The sequence below is a fragment of the Fringilla coelebs genome, assembly GCF_963513975.1.
Source record: "Fringilla coelebs genome assembly, chromosome: 1".
Lineage (NCBI taxonomy): Eukaryota > Metazoa > Chordata > Aves > Passeriformes > Fringillidae > Fringilla > Fringilla coelebs.
In genome coordinates this window covers 138,931,963-138,951,018 of record NC_140028.1, presented here as the reverse complement: position 1 = coordinate 138,951,018, position 19,056 = coordinate 138,931,963, and the positions used below count along the sequence as shown (strand labels likewise).

General features: G+C 39.8%; 1 protein-coding gene across 2 annotated transcripts in view; it reads left to right on the top strand.

The window, feature by feature from the left end:
* ITGB1 (integrin subunit beta 1) overlaps window positions 1-17,267 on the top strand; it is a 43,422-nt gene extending 26,155 nt beyond the window's left edge. Inside the window, exons 8-17 of one of the 2 annotated variants that reach the window (XM_084223174.1) lie at window positions 622-717; window positions 1,497-1,586; window positions 2,231-2,371; window positions 2,499-2,701; window positions 3,676-3,914; window positions 5,377-5,599; window positions 6,362-6,594; window positions 8,692-8,858; window positions 9,606-9,686; window positions 16,017-17,267. In XM_084223174.1, the coding sequence (XP_084079300.1) occupies window positions 622-717; window positions 1,497-1,586; window positions 2,231-2,371; window positions 2,499-2,701; window positions 3,676-3,914; window positions 5,377-5,599; window positions 6,362-6,594; window positions 8,692-8,858; window positions 9,606-9,680 (1,467 nt within the window). In that variant the 3' untranslated portion in view covers window positions 9,681-9,686; window positions 16,017-17,267. The remainder of the gene's footprint in view (window positions 1-621; window positions 718-1,496; window positions 1,587-2,230; window positions 2,372-2,498; window positions 2,702-3,675; window positions 3,915-5,376; window positions 5,600-6,361; window positions 6,595-8,691; window positions 8,859-9,605; window positions 9,687-16,016) is intronic. The other variant, XM_084223175.1, reaches the window with a different exon arrangement.
* Window positions 17,268-19,056: the final 1,789 nt, after the last annotated feature.

Here is a 19,056-nt window from a genome sequence, read left to right as displayed (position 1 = left end):
ATTATTTTATCATTTCACCAGTCTTCATTTTCAGAATAGTATACTAGTGAAAAATACTGTAAAATGTCTGCTTGAATAGTTTTTTAAGATTGAAATCTTATCATGCAAAGTTTATGGTAAGAGTATGGTTAACATTGCCTTTGTGGTTTATTGGAAGGGAGATCTGAAAAAAATGCAGAGAGAAAAAATTGCCAGATGGGGTAACCACAATAAGCTCCACCAAGTTTGTGTGTTCATATATTCCTAACTTGGAGTGACAATAGTACAATAAAAACCTAAAATTAATTCAGTTTTATTTTATCATTTCTTTGTGAAACGGTGCAAAAAGTAGTGGTTTTGAGGGACTGAAGATAATTTTCTGAGGACCTTGAGATTAAGGAGCCTTTTGTATGGCATGGAATTTGATAACATCCAAGAAACATCTATCTTCAGGAGGCATATATGAAATCTTACCCTGTTTGTTTTCAGAGGTTGTTTTGCTTTAGAACTGTGACATGGAGAGTTAGGAGTTCTATGTATGTTTCTAAATGTGATTTGTATTTATGATGTCAGAGTCTTTTTGATTATTTTCTAGCAACATGTCTCAAATTTGAATTTAATTTTTTGCTTTGACTTTTTTAGGATTATCCCTCCATTGCTCATCTGGTACAGAAGCTTAGTGAGAACAATATTCAGACAATCTTTGCAGTTACTGAAGAGTTTCAGGCAGTCTATAAGGTAAAGAAATTACTCTGAAGCCTTTAAAATTGACTTATTTGAAATTAAAGTAATTGTGGAAGTAAGTGATCATGGAAGTAATATTTTGCTACCCACATACTTTATTATTAAGCTTTTTTTATTTCTTCAAATCAAAACTGCCTCTCTGTGTAATTTCGAGTGAGAAAGCGCCCCTTCTCCTAGCTACTCTTTATAGGTATGAGTGAGTGGAGAACACATTTGCAGTTCTAATTTTTTTCAACATTTTTACATCAAAATAGCTGAGGGGGGTGTGGACCCTGAAGTGGCAGGGGACACACTTATGAAAGAACATATTTTGTCTCTTTTGTTCTATTTATATATCCCATGTTTAAAATTAACTAAACTGCTGGATGTGATTGTGCAATAGGAAATGACTTTATAAAGGACATGCATATTTTTCCTTCTTTTAACCTGTTTTTTTGGTTTTGGGGTTCTTTCTTAAGCTGTATTCAAATTTTTGTTGGAAAATGATGCCTGCCTATTTTTAATGTATTCTCAGTGTGGTTGAAGAGAGATTGTGGTCAGCTTGTACGAGAGAAGGGCTTAGTATTCTCTTACCAAATGCAAAGTTTGTGCATTTACACAGTAAGGCTGTGTATAACCTCAAAAATTATGTTCATCGCTGGCAACATAGCTTTATTTTCTGAAGTACTTGACTAGTTAATCCACTAATGCATTGTATCACCATTTGTACTGCAAATTATACTCTGCTTGCTAGTAAAACTGTACTTTTCCTTCTTTTTTGTCAATATTGAAAGGAACTGAAAAATCTGATACCAAAATCAGCAGTGGGAACATTGTCTTCAAATTCCAGCAATGTGATTCAGCTGATCATTGATGCATACAACGTAAGTTCAGATTTTATGTATTAATTTTTCTTGCTCGTAAGTTTTTCAAGCAGACTCTAAGGTGGATTAGTTAGTGTTCTACACTATAAACACACTCCATTGCTGTAAAACCATAGTAAACATTAAGTCTCTGTGGCAGTAAGAGGTTAGATGAGTAAAAATATGCACTCTTATGGTCACTTAAATTGGCATTACAAGGAAAACTTACCATCCACGTTTTCCCTTTCAAAAAATAAAATTCACAACCAAATCACACACTGTTTCTTCAGCTTCTTCACTTTTACCTTCCTTCCAGTTGTTAGCAAAAAAGGCCATTTTGCAGGGTTTGGCCCCACAGTATTTTCTTCATTGCTGCGTTGTGTGTAAATGAGCCTCACTTCTCCTTTGGAGAACGTGGGGTAAACAGGTGCCTCCAACATCTGTGGAATCCTGTCCTGACCTTGGAACAAGCTCAGACATGGGAAGGAGTCACCACAGAGTGACTTTGGGCAGCCCTGGGCTGGTGTTTCTCAGCACATTGGAACTTAAATAATTCCAGTGTGCCTCTGGGCTTGGTGCTTAGACTGGGCATGGTTGTATAATGTCTGTTCTTCAACAGAACACTTCTGCAACAGTTTGAAGTTAGGTAATAACTGCTGTTTCAGTCCCTTTCTTCAGAGGTTATCCTGGAAAATACTAAGCTACCAAAAGGAGTGACAATCAGTTACAAGTCTTTCTGCAAGAATGGAGTGAATGACACACAAGAAGATGGAAGGAAGTGTTCTAACATTTCAATTGGAGATGAGGTAACTCAGAGTGTATATGCTGCTGCTAATACAAAATGTGCTTAAAATGTCCAACACAGCATTTCTTTTTAGTAGTACAGACAAAACTCCTTGTAGTAACATGACACTCTTTTTTTTTTTTTTGCAGGTTAGATTTGAGATTAATATAACAGCTAATGAATGTCCAAAGAAAGAACAAAATGAAACAATTAAAATTAAACCACTGGGATTCACTGAAGAGGTTGAAATTAATCTCCAGTTCATCTGTGAGTGTCAGTGTCAAAGTGAAGGAGAACCTAATAGTCCAGCCTGCCATGCAGGAAATGGAACATTTGAATGTGGTGCCTGCAGGTAAATAAATAGACGCTTTCTTTTTTTTTTTTGCAAAAGAGAAATATGAGCGAGATCTTTGCTTCCTTAATTAGGGTTTACTTGGGTTTACTAATTTTTTTTTAAAAAAAGAGCAAGGATTGCTGTTACAGGCCTGTTTCTTTTAGGATACTCTGAAATACTGCCATATCTCTGCAAATAATCCCTATGCTTAAATATCGATCATTAGATCCGCATTGTTTTATGATTCAGAATTCAAATTTGGCCTTGAGTCAGTACTTTAAAGGATATAGATCAGTTTTTGGTGTTCTTTTTAAATAAAGAGAACACATTTTCCCATCTATGTGTAGAAAAGCTTCTTATACTTGGTGTCAGTGTCACTGGTGTCCACTTGGCTTCACGTGGGTGAGAACAGGCCTGTGGGTAAGCACAGCCTTTTGTCCCAACGATCTGTTGTCTCTGGTGGACACCATGTAACATTCCATCGATCACTGATGAGAACAAGAGCAACCTCCATTTGCTCATCTATATCTTACCCTCAATGGGAAGTGCTGATCCCTGAAGATCTCAGTTTGGCAGCTCTGAAGATCATCTTCTCTCCTTCTTAATTGCTGTTCATAGGAAACCTTTTCATTGAAATACGACAGCAGCTACAGGGAACAGTTTTTGTCACTTGAGAAATAATTATTGTTCTGTCACATGAGAGAGGGATTAATAATGATTATGTGACAGTTTAGTTAGAGGGAGTGACACACAGTCTCTCACCTGGAATATCAGATAAGATAATCAGCATAAAAGCAACTTAGTCCAGTTTGCTCCAGTGCCTTCAAGAACTGGTACATAGATGTCTGCTGGAAACCTCATTTGAAGTTTAAGTTGGAACATCCCTTGAGAGAGGAGTCACTTTTACTGCTGTTCTTTGTGCTATTCTTGTGGCCCTTTTTTTTGTGACTTTCAATGAAGGTTACATTTTCAGTCATGCTTTTACCTTGCAGATGTAATGAAGGACGTATCGGAAGACTATGTGAATGTAGCACAGATGAAGTAAATAGTGAGGATATGGATGCTTACTGCAGGAGAGAGAACAGCACAGAAATCTGCAGTAACAATGGAGAATGCATTTGTGGACAATGTGTGTGCAAGAAAAGGGAGAACACCAATGAGGTGTATTCTGGCAAATACTGTGAATGTGACAACTTCAACTGTGATCGATCGAATGGTTTAATCTGTGGAGGTGAGAGATGCTTCAGCTTCTGCAGGCAAAGCTGGTCAGAAGTTCACAAGTCTGTCTCCTCTACCCAGCAGAGTAGGGATACTTAGCTAAAAGATCAAAGCCACTTGATAACAGAGATGAGGATACTCACAGATTTAGTGATTACAACCACTTGTCTATTAATAAAACAGCCCTCTGAACATGTAGTCTATTAATGCACATTTCACCTTCCTTCAGTCACAGCTCCAAGCAGGGCATAAAGTGAACTTGACTTCTGCTGTTTATTACAGAATTACCTTCAGGTATTTCAGTAAAGAAGGCTGAGACAGCTGTCCTGAGATTGTAGTGTTATACTGGCTCAGTGTAAGCACTGTGTTAATAGAAAGAGAGAATGCCCTCAGCTTGCTTGTAATAGTGGGTGCTTGACTTTGGTGCTTGACAGGATACCAGTGAACTGCTTGACACTGTTCTGAAAGGTAAGTGAAGACTAGAATGTGCAAGATCCAGAAAAACACCTTAAGCACTTCAAGCAAGATTTTGATGATAGCTAATTCCTGAAATCAAAAGCAATTTAAAAAAACATTCAGCAGCCAGTGTCTAAATTATTTTGCTGCTTTGCATGTGCCAGTATCTGGAAGGAGTATAACTACTACCTCAGTGTTGTCTGTGCTGCAGAAATAAAACAGAGAAGCCGCTAAGCTCTGAGTGATGAGAATACCTCATTTGTCTGATTTGCTCAGAATCCAGTATTGCTCTGCACAGAATGGGAGCAATGGTGGTGATGTTCCAGAATACATGGTGACAGGAAAGTGTTGACTGAAACACTTCATTCATTGGAGAAGGAGGGGTGTAGTCAAAGACCTTTCTTTGTCATCCAGATCAGTATAAAGGCATCTTGTTGCTTGTGCAGATAGGGTAAGGAGCATGAAGTTGGGTTGGGTGTGTGAGGTGAGAAGTACAGCAGCTGAACATAGGTGTCCTCTGGAGCCAAAGCTGTTCCATTTTTCTGTGTTTTGAATACTCAGTTAGTGCACTCCTTTAAGTCCTGCTTTATACATTTGTATAGCGATAGATATGAAGACAGGAGCAGTGAATTTATCTGTGGTGGTCTATATCTATCTATATTTTCATATAGCAGTCAATGCATACAAGACTGTGAACTGTAGCAGTGCTGTCATGCTTCTCCACCCAGGGGATATGGTCATCACATTATACTATTCTTGATCTGATATTTCTAAATCTTGTTATTTTGTTTATGAAAAGAAATCTAGATGTATAGGAGAATGGGATAAAGGGAACAAATGCCTGCAAGTAGTCTTTCAAGAAGCTAAAATTTATTTTGTACCTCTCAATTCATTCCTCATTATCTCACCATGGTTTCTTTTTCTTTTATCTACCCTGAGGTGGTGAACATTTATTTCTCACTGTCACAGATGTTTTTATATTAGACTTGATTTCATTGCAATACCTTTTCACTGCACAGGAAACGGGATCTGCAAGTGCAGAGTGTGCGAGTGTTTCCCCAACTTCACTGGCAGCGCCTGCGATTGTTCCTTGGATACCACACCGTGTATGGCATCTAATGGGCAGATTTGCAATGGGAGAGGAACCTGTGAATGTGGCACCTGTAACTGTACAGATCCCAAATTCCAAGGCCCCACCTGTGAAATGTGCCAGACTTGCCTCGGTGTCTGTGCAGAACACAAGTATGTACTCAGAAAAGCAAGTTCCAGCTTCTGTGCATTTTGAGTTTGTGATATGTGAGGATTTTTCAAACAAAGCTTTTGATAGGTAAAACTTCGGCTAAGATTTTTGCTTAAAAGAAATACTACTGAAATTACTAACTTGACACTCAGTAACTAAACCTAGACCTGTGTGGGCCAGTGAAATTTGCATCCTTCCCTTTGGAAATCCAGGTTTTTAGAAGCCTAGTGTTTTCTGCATGAAAACTTTGAAATATGTTTAGGATTAGTGGCTAAGCGGATTCCTGTGCAACTCACTTTGTGCTGAGAAAAAACTTGGTATTTTTAGTATAAAAATCCTGTTCAATCTGCTTTTTTCAATGAATTATTCAGTGATACCCCACTGTAAAGCTCGTCACTGAGTTCGTTCTTTTTAACCTGTGTGTTCCACTCTTAAGTACCCTGTTCTTAGAGTGCCTTCTCTGAGAGTATTCATTTCCCAGGCAGATGTGTTGAAAAAGTTTGGAGTTTTTTCTGTCCTTGAAACCTGTGGGTCATTCAGGGAAAGAGGAATTTATGAAAAGAGCTTTTTTTAATCTCAAGGTATATAAATGTTCTGACTGGTACAATGTCTTACTTATTTTTTTCCTAACCTTTATGGCAGAAGAGTTGGTTTTCTTAGGCTTTTTTCCCCTGTGTTTTCTCCATAACATTTCTTGAGATGAAATGCTAGAAATCTTCCATGAACGCATTCAGAAGCGCTTCTTCTGTTTTGTTCTTGCCCAGGGACTGTGTTCAGTGCAGAGCTTTCGATAAGGGAGAGAAGAAGGAGACGTGTTCCCAGGAGTGTATGCACTTCAACATGACGCGCGTGGAGAGCCGCGACAAGCTGCCGCAGCCCGGCCAGCCCGACCCCCTGTCCCACTGCAAGGAGAAGGACGTGGATGACTGCTGGTTCTACTTCACTTACTCTGTCAACTCTAACGGTGAAGCCAATGTCCACGTGGTGGAGACCCCAGGTAGGAGCACAATGTTGCCTGTTCCTCCTTTGTTGTTGATCTGTGCAGTTGTTGGGTGCCTCTGGTTGATTTGGGTGAGTTAAATGCATTCAGAAACCTGAGTGACAGTTGTGCATGTCTGAGTAGAAAAAAAAGTAGAAAAAAGTTTTAGAAAAACGTGTGTCTCTCTGGATCTAGATTTTTCAAACCCTTGGGCTGATAGAAACAGATTCTATTTTTTAAAAACAAAAGGTAAATCAGATATGCATATTTGTTGAAACATTTCCTGTTTGCACTTGATGTACTCTGCCTTACTTTATCTCTCCTGTAGCAAGTCCTATTTAGATAAATTTTGATAATTTTTTCTACTAGGCTTCTGTTATAAACAGTGGTGTCTGTGGGGCTTTGTTCCTTTTTTCTTTTCCTTTTCTTGGTAGTTTGGGATCAGTCTACATGAAATTGTGTACTATGCTGCAAACTGCTTGCATTTTTTTATGCTGAAAACCTTTGCTTTGACTTGACTGTGGTACCTTTAGTAATAGATCCCATAATAATTTTATTTAGTTAATCCCTAATAGAGCAATCTTCTGAGAAAAAAAAAAAAAAGTGAGACCAATTCTATGGCTCCATCAGTAATTTGCCATTTCTTTACCAAGTATTGTTAGTTTGAATCACTGGATATTGCATCTAACAGTGCAGAATTTATGGTTCTGTACATTAGGGATTTTTGGTCTCCTGATTTTTAAAAGCCTGATAGAAAATGCACACCTTAGGGATTTAGTGCTGTATTGTATACTTGAGGAATTTTCAGAATTCATCATTTTGATAATCATGACTTAACACAGTCTAGTGGCTCTTAGAAATAAATACTGCTTCAATTCAGAATGTTTTAAATTCTCTACAAAAGTAGTCCATAGTATAGAGGAGGAACTTGAGCTCTCTCTCCTAGGACAAGCTATATATGCCCTATGCTTTTGGGGCCTGATCTTTTAATGTGCAAACTTCTGCTGCCTTAGCTCAAAGGTGAATCAAGCCCACTGTGCACGAGGAGGCACCTTAATTTGTGCCATACAAGTGTTGAAGGAACAAGCTTTGGCCAGTAGAGCTGTGTTCTGTGGAGCTGACACTTGTTCCTCACTGGCTCCCAAGGACTTCTTGTCGTGTCCCTTCCCACTTCCTTCACTCTTGCAGAGGCAGCTAAGATAGGGAGTGTGGGGGAAGCTGTGTTCTATCCACAGTTGTTCTGTTGCACAGAACTTGCATTCATTTGCTTCTGACTCCTTCAGTCTGTGCACTGAGCTCTACAAAAGCCTTTCTTCAGTTTGTGATTATTGGGAATTTTATGTTAATATTGGAGTTGGAGTTTAATTTGGAGGATTATTATTTCTGTGACAGCCACTTTAAATCACCTTGCATCTCATCACAGTCTACAGCTTCCTCGTGAGGGGAAGAGGAGGGGCACACACTGATCTCTGTGGTGACCAGTGACAGGACCCAAGGGAATGGCCTGAGGTTGTGTCAGGGAAGGTTTAGGCTGGATATTAGAAAAGGTTCTTCACCCAGAGGGTGATTGGGCACTGGAAAGTGGTCACAGCACCAGCCCGACAGAGTTCAAGAAGTGTTTGCAGAATGTTCTCAGGCACAGGGTGTGACTCTTGGGACTTCCCTGTGCAGGGACAGGAGTTGGACTCAAATGATCCTTGTGGGTCCCTTCCAACTCAGGATATTCTGTTTCTGTGTGTGGGGCCTGTTCTGCTGGTTGACATTTGTGCTGCCACAGCTTTGACTTGGAGCTCTTGCATGTTTAAATACAGTTGCTAGTTATTTTACTCCTAATATTGTAAATAATTAGCTTAAGGGGTTAGCAGGGTATAGACTTTATCTTCAGAACAGGTTGTTCTGTTGCTAAGATCAAACACAAATTAGAAGGATAAAAATAAGCTGGAATGTAACAGGATGTACATAATTCAAAAATTCTGTTATTTGAAAGAAGAGTAGTATTGGCATGTCTGATATTCAAAATACTGGCTTCAGTACAAAATCAAACATTAACAGCTTCTGGATATGCATTACCTTTAGCATTTTGTAAAATCATGTTTCCCTGGCTTTGTTCCCCAGAGTGCCCCAGTGGTCCTGACATCATTCCCATCGTAGCCGGTGTGGTTGCTGGAATTGTTCTTATTGGACTTGCATTATTATTGATTTGGAAACTGCTAATGATCATTCATGACAGAAGAGAATTTGCTAAATTTGAAAAGGAGAAGATGAATGCCAAGTGGGATACGGTGAGTCAAGAAGCTTTTCTATGCATAAAAGCTGCAGAGGCAGAGGAAAAATAGAAGATTTTTGTTCATGTGCTTTAAAGTGTTTCAGATTATAACCAGTCCTCTTGGAGAAGTGTTTCTTGAGGCAGAAAAGAGAGTAGTAACTCAGGTTTAAATAGCATTTCAGAGAGGAAATGTGATGGTGACAGAACAGTTCACCTTTGCAGTTCTACCACGCTTTACAGCCCATGATTAAAATGTTTATTACAAAGATGAGTCACTTCTGTAGAAAGCGAAGAAGAAAATTTTGCACTGATTGAGGAAATCTTTTACCACTGATTGAGGTTAGTTGGGAGACTTCCATAAAGTCACAAAATCACGTCAGGTGCTGGTTTGTTGAAACCTTCCCAGCTCTTTGTCAACAGAGAAATGTGCAAGGAAAACAAGCCTGTGGTCTGTAGGTTTCCACAGACTGCAGAATCACTGCCTCTGGGCAGTGTCAGGAGTCTGCTAATCAAGAGCCCCTTCACTACAGTTCTGTAGAAGTCAACGCCCCCATGTGCTTGATAAGAAAATATCTTCTTTAAAAATTGTCCTAGGAAGCCTTTTGGTTTTATTTAAGAAAAATTGATTAATCTCATACTGGGGAAAAAAAATTACCAACGTTTTATTTTACATATAGCATGATTCTTTTTCAGTGATAGTTGAGAATGTTGCTTTTTTTTTTCCTGTTGAATTATTCGACATTGATCATTTCTTTTACTTCAGCAAGAAAATCCAATATACAAGAGCCCTATTAACAATTTCAAGAATCCAAACTATGGACGTAAAGCTGGTCTCTAAGTCTCAGTTTGTATCTCCTTTCATTTTCTTTCCTTTTTTTCCCCCTTTGCATGTCACTTCAAACTCACTGTGTGTCACAGTCCGTTAATCACAGTTTGAGTCTTGCTCAGTGTATCTACTTCTGCTTTGATTGTGGGGTTTTCAAGAATGCAGCTTGATAATTTTTAACTGGTTTTGACAGCAAGATTGCTTACTTACTAATACTGCCAGTACTGGCTTAAACTATTCTACAAGTGATTTTTTAGGGTTTTTTGTCTAGATGTGTGGATACATAATAGAGCAGCTCCTAGGATTGAAGAATATTTTTGCATTGTAGAGAGACACACAAGGGGATGCTTTGTCTTCTAGTTCTTCAAATCAGCAGTCAGTTTGCTTAAAATCAATATTTTTGCTAAGCTAGATTAGATACCCTAAAATATCCCAGCCTATAAATATCACTGTTTTTGTTGGAATAGCTCTGTGAACATGTAGAGTAGCATTACTTTTTTTTGTCAGTTTCTTTGGCTTATTAACCTAGTATAGACCTAGTCTGTAATTAAGGTATGAAATGCATATACTCTACTAATTTTATAATTAAATATGCACCTTGGTTTTTTCATCCTTATTTCTATTGAAACTGGCAATATCACAGTCCTTGTAACCTAGCCAGCTTTAGGGCGTCCATAGATATGGAACATTAATAGGACAGGAGGAAATATCCTTGTCCCCTCTAGATGTATTTTTCACTCAGTTTCTACTCCCTCCTAAACTCAGCCTGAGCACCTCATTTAATTGGAGCTGCTGAGTTCAGTTCTCTTCACAGCCAACACACCAAAGTAACAGCAGTATCCAGGAGAGGAAGTCAGTGAAGCACAAGGGATGAGTTGGTACCTTCTGCAGACTCTCAGATTGCCCTTCCATGAGTGCTGGAGGTGTTCTCCTTCCCTGGGACCCCCAGCTGTTGGGGAAGGAGGGAAAGGGAGGCTGACATGGGGAATGGATGTCAGAAGAGCACTAAGAGAAAGTAGTGCAGAGATGAGACTAGAGGGAGCGGAGTGAAGAAGTTGTGAAGGCAGCACATCCATTAAACATCTGTGGAGTTTTTTCAGAAGCCAGTGGAGGGGGAGATTCTGTATCTCTAATTTTAGACTGTCTGCTGTCTCCCTTTTTCAGTGTTGCATTCAAAAGATTTTGTAAAGGAAAAACAAGGGGAGAAAGCAGAAACTGGGAATATTTAAGCTCTTACTTGCTCATACTGTGACAACAGTTCCAAATACTTTGTGTAGCATTCCAAGCCCTTCCTGATGAAATACACTTTCCTTTTCCCCTCACAATCATTTTACTTTGCAGTGTGTCCAAAATGGATTGTAAACAACATTCCTTTTGCCTGCTACATCAACCACATTCACCACCTTTTCATTTTTCTTCCCAGAGCCAATTATTCTGGGGAGGAAACTGAGTTTTTGGTCCTTTCTAACACTTCACATACTCCATCTGGTTAACTCTCTGTTACCTGTTCTTCTGCCATTCACTTAATTGTGTACTTTCTGTTGCATGCAGGACAAGCACCTAACAAACATACGGTGTGTAACTTCCATTCTGTGCTCTTGTTCTCTACCCTGTGACTCTTCAGGATGTAATGTTTGGTGCTGCCCTTTCTCCTCAAAATGTACTTCCTGCAAAAAGCTTTCCTCTGGTATAGATGGAGAGATTGACTTCTGCCTTTTTGATTCGCTCAGATGTGAAGGTTAAAAGTGTGAAAGGGTGTGGTTTAGGTTTTTAAACATGACTTTATAATTTTTGGTATTCATAGAAATATTAGAAGTCTGGGGAGAGGGAGGTGGGTTTATTCTTTGGGACCACTGGAAAGGAGGAGGTCAGAACTGTGAAAGTAGGTGAGCCATGAGATGTAAAACAAGGTCCTGCTTTTCCCTATAGATAAGATTTTCTGGTGGTTTTAGATTATTGCCATAGCCTCTCATTTAGATGAAGAGTTGCCTTGTAATGTCAAGGCAGGAAAGTCACCTGAAATCCCATTATATGAAAATTACACTGTAGTGGATTCCCTCCTGGTGTGTGTGTACACAAATTAACTTTGTGCCGTTTGTGTCACCCTTCCACTGTCCCACAGCCATCATCCACACACGGGCTGAGGCTCTGTGGTGAGGGAACAGCAGCACCTGGAGTTTGTCACGGACCAGGTACTCGGGTATTTCCCTGGTGCTGGTCCGTGGTGGTGCAGATGATGCCATGGCATCCCAGTGGTCAGTGCTCAAGGCAGCTGGGTTTGCCCAGGTTCTACTCCAGTCAGTCACAAAAGCTTTGGTGCAGTCATGCTTGTAACAAGTCTAAGGATAAATTTCTTCTGGACTGAAAAGCTGTGTCACAAATTTAAAACACAAAGCTGCTATCTGTAGTGAATGCCATCCACTCCTGCATGGGAATAGCTTGTGCATTGCTAAGCATCTTCAAACAGACTCCAAATTCAGTCATCTTGAATTTCACAAGTGATAAACACATTTATATTAGACACTAGTAATAAAATTTAAGAAATTTAAGTCTGTAGTAATTTGGTTAGCCTTATTAGCAGCTACTGGTTAAAATGGAAAAAAAAAATACAAACAATTCAAAGTGCTCAAAATCGCAGGGACTTGTTCTTCTCCTGAGTTGGTTTTATGCCTGTGACTTGCCTTGCTGCTGAATGATGGAGGTGCTCTGGTGTGGGAGCGGAAATGCCGTGTTTTCAATCCCTTTCCCGTGAATTGCTGTGTTCAGTGAGCGCTCGTTTGTGGCCCAAGGGATGGGTGGATGGGTGGATGGGTGGGTGGATGGATGGATGGATGGATGGATGGATGGATGGATGGATGGATGGATGGATGGATGGATGGATGGATGGATGGATGGATGGGGCTGGTGGTGCCCTCTGGCGGCCGCCCAGGCACGGAGCCGGCCCCGCGCTTTGGGAAGCAGCGCTGGGACAGCAGCAGGGGCTGGAACAGTCACAGCCGTCTCTTGAACACCGAGTGCATGAGCTGTAACTCTGTTTCTTACAGTGACTTAGGTCTTAAACCCACCAGGGAGGTAATTTCAGGACTGTTGAAACGCTGAGCCTCTGCAACAAAAGGAATAAGAAGGTTAACTGGACACAAGTATTCTGTGTAATAGTTTTGTCTTTATGCGACACTGGACTGAGCTGTTGTCCTTTGAACAGCCAGTCTAGCTGAAAGTGAATGTTGTTGCAAGAACATAGCTCTTTTTTCTCAGTTTAAGGTACTTTAAAAAAGTACCTCCATCTTTATTTTGCTCAGTATTTCACTGAGTCTTGTATGTAGTTACTGTTTGTTAATTTTAATTTTGGTTTAAGTGTGCATGGAGTTTTCAGTTGTAGGGGCATGTGGCAAATGTGTTTTCCCTAACTCTGCATGCTTAAACCAGTGTATTCTCTGCAGTGCCATGAAGAAAAAGGAGCATTTAAAATCATACTATTTGTCTAAGACATCAAGTTTGGAATCCCATGTTTTAAGTTGCCAATTAAAAAACTGGAATGCTTCTAATGTCTGAAAATACATACCCTCTGCCAGCTGTGAGGGGCCCTGAGCGAAGGGAGCATGTTGTCGGATTAGTGGATATTTGTTTTAATGAAGAGCTGTCTGCAGGAGACCCTGCCAAGCCCAGGCCCAAGGCAGGGTGGTTGGGGTGTGTCTGGAGCAGCCAGGGCTTTAGCAGAAGAGAGCAGGGAAGGAGCCTGCAGATGCATCAGGTGCCTGTGTTGCAGTTATAGGCAGCAGAGCCTCAGGAGCCATTTAGCTGATCAAATGTCAGGTTTGGTTAAGCTGAAGAGTTGTGAATATTGACTAAATCTCCATTATTTGTAATGGGAACTGAGACACTGACCTGACAGGGGGAGACAGCTAGTGAAGTGCTTTATCCAGTGACCTAAATCCCACCGTGTGCTTCTGAGACGTGCAAGTACAAGGGAAGGCAGGACGGTTTCAATATCCTTATAGGGCTTATGCTAAATCAGGAGCATGAAAACTTCAATTCTCACTTCTCTTTAAAAAGCAGTATAGTAAAAAATTTGCAATCTTCTTATACAAATTGTATTTTAAGCCTGATTACAGGTTCAAATTAGTTGTGGGACTAGCACCTAGCAAATTTTAAAGTTACAGTCCTTTCCTTTAGACCCATTCCTAGGCTATCTGGTAGAAGTTATCTCTCTTTTGCAACTAGAACATGTAAGTGTATCACCCCTGTTTGTGCTGGGGGGAGTCTGTTCTGTAAAATGCTGGAGGCTAACAGCACATTACATAATGAATTGCCATGGAGGAGCTGTACAATTACTTCTACTCTGCATGTGATGCAGCCTCTTATGCTTACAGACTTCCTCTGCATCATAAACTTTATTGGTTTATATTTAATTTTTTAAGAATTCTCCATTAAAAGTTATCAAGGAAATAAGCAATGTACATTGCCAAGAACTTTGAGGCATAAAGAACCATTCAGTACCAGATTAAATCCCTCATCCCTGCATGTTTTTCCCATTTTGTTTGCATGTTACTATGGCAAACCTTTTGCTAAAAATATTGGGGAAGGTCGTAATTTTGCACTGATTAATTAGCCTGTCAGAGAACTAGCCACATCACATGATTGTCCGTGATTTTAAATTGAAAAACAACCCAACCAAATATTACTCCTCATCCCTTCCCAGACCAGTAGGTGATACAATTCTAATCAAGAGAGCATTTGCCTGGGAACTGATAGGAGGGGGAAGGGATTTTTGCTGTTACGCTGTGCTTGTGAAGCACAGCCAGCTCCTCCTTCACCTCTGTCCAGGTGGCATCAACTCAGATCTTGAGAAGACTGAACAGAGAGCTTTGACTTGCATTGTCTGGCAATCCAGGTTCTGCCTGGACAGGTCTCTTGGATCTAGGCAAGATTGGATGTGCCTCCTTGCTCTTTGCATGCTAGAGAAGCTGTCTGTGAGGAGGAAAACCCTTTTTCTGTGAAAGGAACCATGAGAGCAGCTGCAGGTGTCCCTCAGCAGCAGCCTCTGTTTTTGGGGTAGAGCAGTTACTCATCCTGTGCTGGGCCTTGCAAACAGAAGGCAGCAAACTTCCAAGGAGCCATGATGTGAAAATTTCACACCAAGTGAGGTTCTTGCTTGCCTTTGGCACATTTTGTGGTATCCCAAGCTGTTTTTACAGGTTTATGACCCTGAAAAATAGACACCTGGTGTTTGTGCATCCTTTAATTGAGTGTAGGAAAAATTGGTTTAACCTGAAATATTGTAAATGGAGTTGAGTTAATGTGGTTGTACTGCCCATCTCAGATTGGGGTGGGGGGAGCTCTGAAGGGACAGAGATTCCCTCACTGCTGCTGAAGGGCAGATACAGCCCTGGCCAGGGCAGCACTCGAGCTGACATCTGCACTGAGCTCAATTCTCTCAGGCATCAGTTGTGTATGTGCAGAAGAGCTCAGTGCTGGCAGGCAGCTTGCATTTAGGCTGAGGTTCAGGCTGTGCTAAGAGCTCAGAGCTGCAGCTCCAGGCCGTTCTAGCAGTGGTCCTTCCTCCTGTGAAGATTTATCTGGTAATTTTGAGTTCAAGCTGTTCACCTGAGGTGTGCAAGGATGTCATAAATGAAGTAAGATTTACTGAGATGGAAGGAAACCTGGGGGAAAAGGAAGCTAAAATAAGCTTCATTTAAGGGGTTTTAAATCTCAGCAGGAGAGATGTAAGCAATTGTTCTGTAGGCTTGTCTCATATCAGTGGAAATAATTGTTTTATTACAGCATCTGCACCAGTACAAAAGTTTCTTTGTTTTATCTGTACATTTTGCTCTTCTGGGGGTTGGGGAGACCTGCAGGAATAAAATGAGAATGACGAGTACTGAATGTTCACTGTAAATATTGACTGTGTATTAGCAAAATACCAGCAGTCTTTCCACGTTGTTTCTAGAATTCAATTGCAATGTAAGATAAGCTGTTGAAATGTTTATTATAGCAGAATGTGGTCTGTGGTCAGCCCTGGTGTCAAACGTTGTTGTTCGCAATTCTGTTCTTCTCTATGAACTGCCCTGGGCTGCAGAGCCCTGGGTGATGGCTCAGCCCCGAGGTTCAGCTGCCTCCAAGGAGTTCTGTGGTGCAAATGGAACAGGATCCTGCTAACCCTTTGCTTTATTTATTAGCTGTGCATGCCTTTGTTCAAGTTACTAGAAGGAAAACTAGTTTGACTTAAGCTGTTTGTGTGTACAAACAAAGCATTAATGGGTAATTTCTTACGCTAATTTTTATGCTTCTTGCAAACACATATCTTTTTTCATATCTTTAAATATTAATATATTTTTTTTCTTTTTCTAGGGTGAAAATCCTATTTACAAGAGTGCAGTGACGACTGTGGTCAATCCTAAATATGAGGGAAAATGAACACTGCTTGTATAACTTCACAACACTGTATGCAGTATAGCAACTTTTGTAGTCACAATAAGATAGATTTAGGGCAAGCTGCAGTGATTTTACTAACACATTACATACAGGATTGTTTCCTGTGTGATAATGTACCATATGTAATTTTATTTTTTTAATTTTTTTTTTTAATTTTTTTTTTTTTTTTTTTTTTTTTTTGCAAATAAGAGTCATTGGTGCCAGAAGTTGGACAAAAAAAAAAAAAAAAAACTTGAGACTGTGTAGCCTAGTCAGCCCAGGACACAAGGTGCCTTTTTGACCTTTCCCATTCCCATGCTGTGAATCCAGGTCTTGTGCAGGGTGTGATGCTTCATGGCACAACTGGGAGGGAAGGGGTTAAAGCAATCAGTATGAGGGCTCTGCCTAGCCATTTAGTATTAAACTTTTTAGCTTTACAGGGAAATCAGGGCTTGAGTTTGCAGATGTAATTAAGCTCATGTAGCATGGAGCTGGTGGTTAATTGGTCTTTGACTTGCTAGATGTATGATTAAGTATTTGGTAAGTTGAGTAAGCTGGAGGGGAGCAGTGTACAAGACTGAAAAGTGTGTGCATACTTATCTTTGATTTTTCAAGTTGCATATTGCCAGGTTATGGTTAAAATGAAAAGTTTTGAGAAGAATGTGAAGAAGGAAAAAATAGCTTTAAAACATGTGCCATTACTGAAGAAGTTGCTGATTGGTAACTTAGTTTTTCTTTGTAAATTCAAGCCCTGGGTGGCAGTATCATGAAGTACCTTACCAAGACATCCTCAGATCACCCAAGGGCCTTACATGATGCTCTGTCTTTATTCTGTAATGTTTCTTTGCTTTCAAGCCTGGTGCTTTGTCACCTTCTAATCTTTTAACGTATTTGGTTGCGATTCTTTTTGTAATATTTTTGTATCAACACAAGCTTTTTTTTTTCCTCTTTTTTTTTTTTGAGCAGTCTTAGCTGTAAATTTGCCTTTACCTAAGATTGCATAGTTTGTCATATGACAAGTCACTCACTCATCATTCTTCACATGTGCCATGTATATTTGCCTCTGACCATTCAAACTGCATCATAGTCATATTCTTGTTTTAAGTGCCTTTTTATTTTAACAGATGTTCACTTTTTACTGCTATTACTGAAGTTATTTATTAAATAAAAGTACCTTAAAATACTTGATCTCGTCTCTTTATCTTGTAGAAGTTGTTACTATTCAAAAAACCTGAGAATTGCATCTCTTCAAGGTAATAATTGTGATGCTACCAATATGCCCTGAAAGGAGTTACTGTTGCACAGGATGCTGACCTTCAGGAGCCCTGACCCCTATGCAGTATTACCAGTGCTCCCAAATTAGGCCAATATTTAATTACATGCATTAGCCTGTCCACTCATTATGTTACATGTTTTCCAGTTTGCTTAACAAGTCTGGTTTCAAAATGCTTTTGTGGATTGGTAGGCTGCTTTTCCATAGACATGCTGAAAGCTTTAAGTGGCCCATTAAGAGAGCTTTTCTAAACCCTTGTCTGAACTGGGTTTCCAGTAGAAGCTTCCAGGCAGATGGAAGCTGCTTAATATCTCCAAGTGAACAGTTGCTTAAATCAGAGAGAACAGCTGCCATCCTACAGGATCAGATTCGAGATAAGTGTCACAGATTGTGGGATTTGCTTTAACCAGGATTGGATGATGCAGTTAAGAGAGGGGATGTAGTTCAAATAGGATAAAATCTAGATGCTGGGAACCAGAAGTAGTTGTGAATCCTCCTTGGTTTGTAAATAGTGTCCTCAGGCACTTACCTGAGTTCTGCCAGTTGACAGAGCAGTGAACTCTTTTACAGTCAGTAGCAGTGCCTTGACTCAGAAGACTGATCCCACACAAGCCACATGTAACATCCCGGCAGTTTCTCTGTCTTAAAATAATTCCAGTTAATATGGCCATAGTCTCACTATCCTTAACCCATCCATCTCCTCAACTCCTGCCTCATAACTGAGGAGCTAAGCTAGAATTGTTTTATGGCAGTTGTAATAATCAGAGTTTCTTATCCTGGCTAGAAACTAAAGACAAAAATACGAGTCAGCTAAAGAAACAAATTCTCTGTAATCATGTGGTTTATTAACTAACTGAGTTTGCAATAGTATGTTGAGCCTCCTACCTTAAAACTACCTCTAAGTCTGCTTGGAAAGTAGTCTTAGCACAGTCTTGAGCGCCTACACATGAGCAATCTGGACTGATAAATTGATGCTCTGGGGATGCTGATGAGTTTGTTCCTTTTCTGCAAAAGCTACAATATGTTTTCCATAACAAGTAAAAATTCATTCTCAGAGGAACACAGAATGCGAGTAGGATAAAAAGGAGAAGTTTTTAGTGAAGTAAAATACTGATGAAGTAGAGATGGTGAATATGTTCAAGCTACACACTTCTACCATTTAGAGGGTGTTTTTGAAGCACTTCTGATTTTCTTTTTGAAAAATCAATTGCTGCCAAAGCATTTATCAAACAGAAAGAAAATATTTATCAGCAGCTGCGAATCCAACTCTCAGAACACAGATTGCTGCAACATAACTCCAGTGATTGTTCATTAATGATAATAAATACATTAACCCCATCTCAATAAAATGGATAAATTGCAGATAGAAAAGAACCACTGTAGGCCTTAATTTCAAAGTACTTGGGAATGTTTTTAATGAGGGTGCTGACAAAGCATAGTATCAGAATAATAATACAATCATAATAATATCAGAAACTCTAAAAATATGACAATTGTTAGTCAAACCATCTACTATAGTAATGCCTAATTGCAAAATGGGAAAATAAAATTAATTCAAGGTGGTAACTATAAGTGTTTGAATGGAGCCACCAATTTTTTCTTGGGCACCAGAGAACCTGTTCGAGGAAGAGTTTAGAAAGATTACACAAAGAGAAGGCTGGATTAAAAAGCCAGTAAAAGTAGCTGATCAAAGATGTCCTTGAA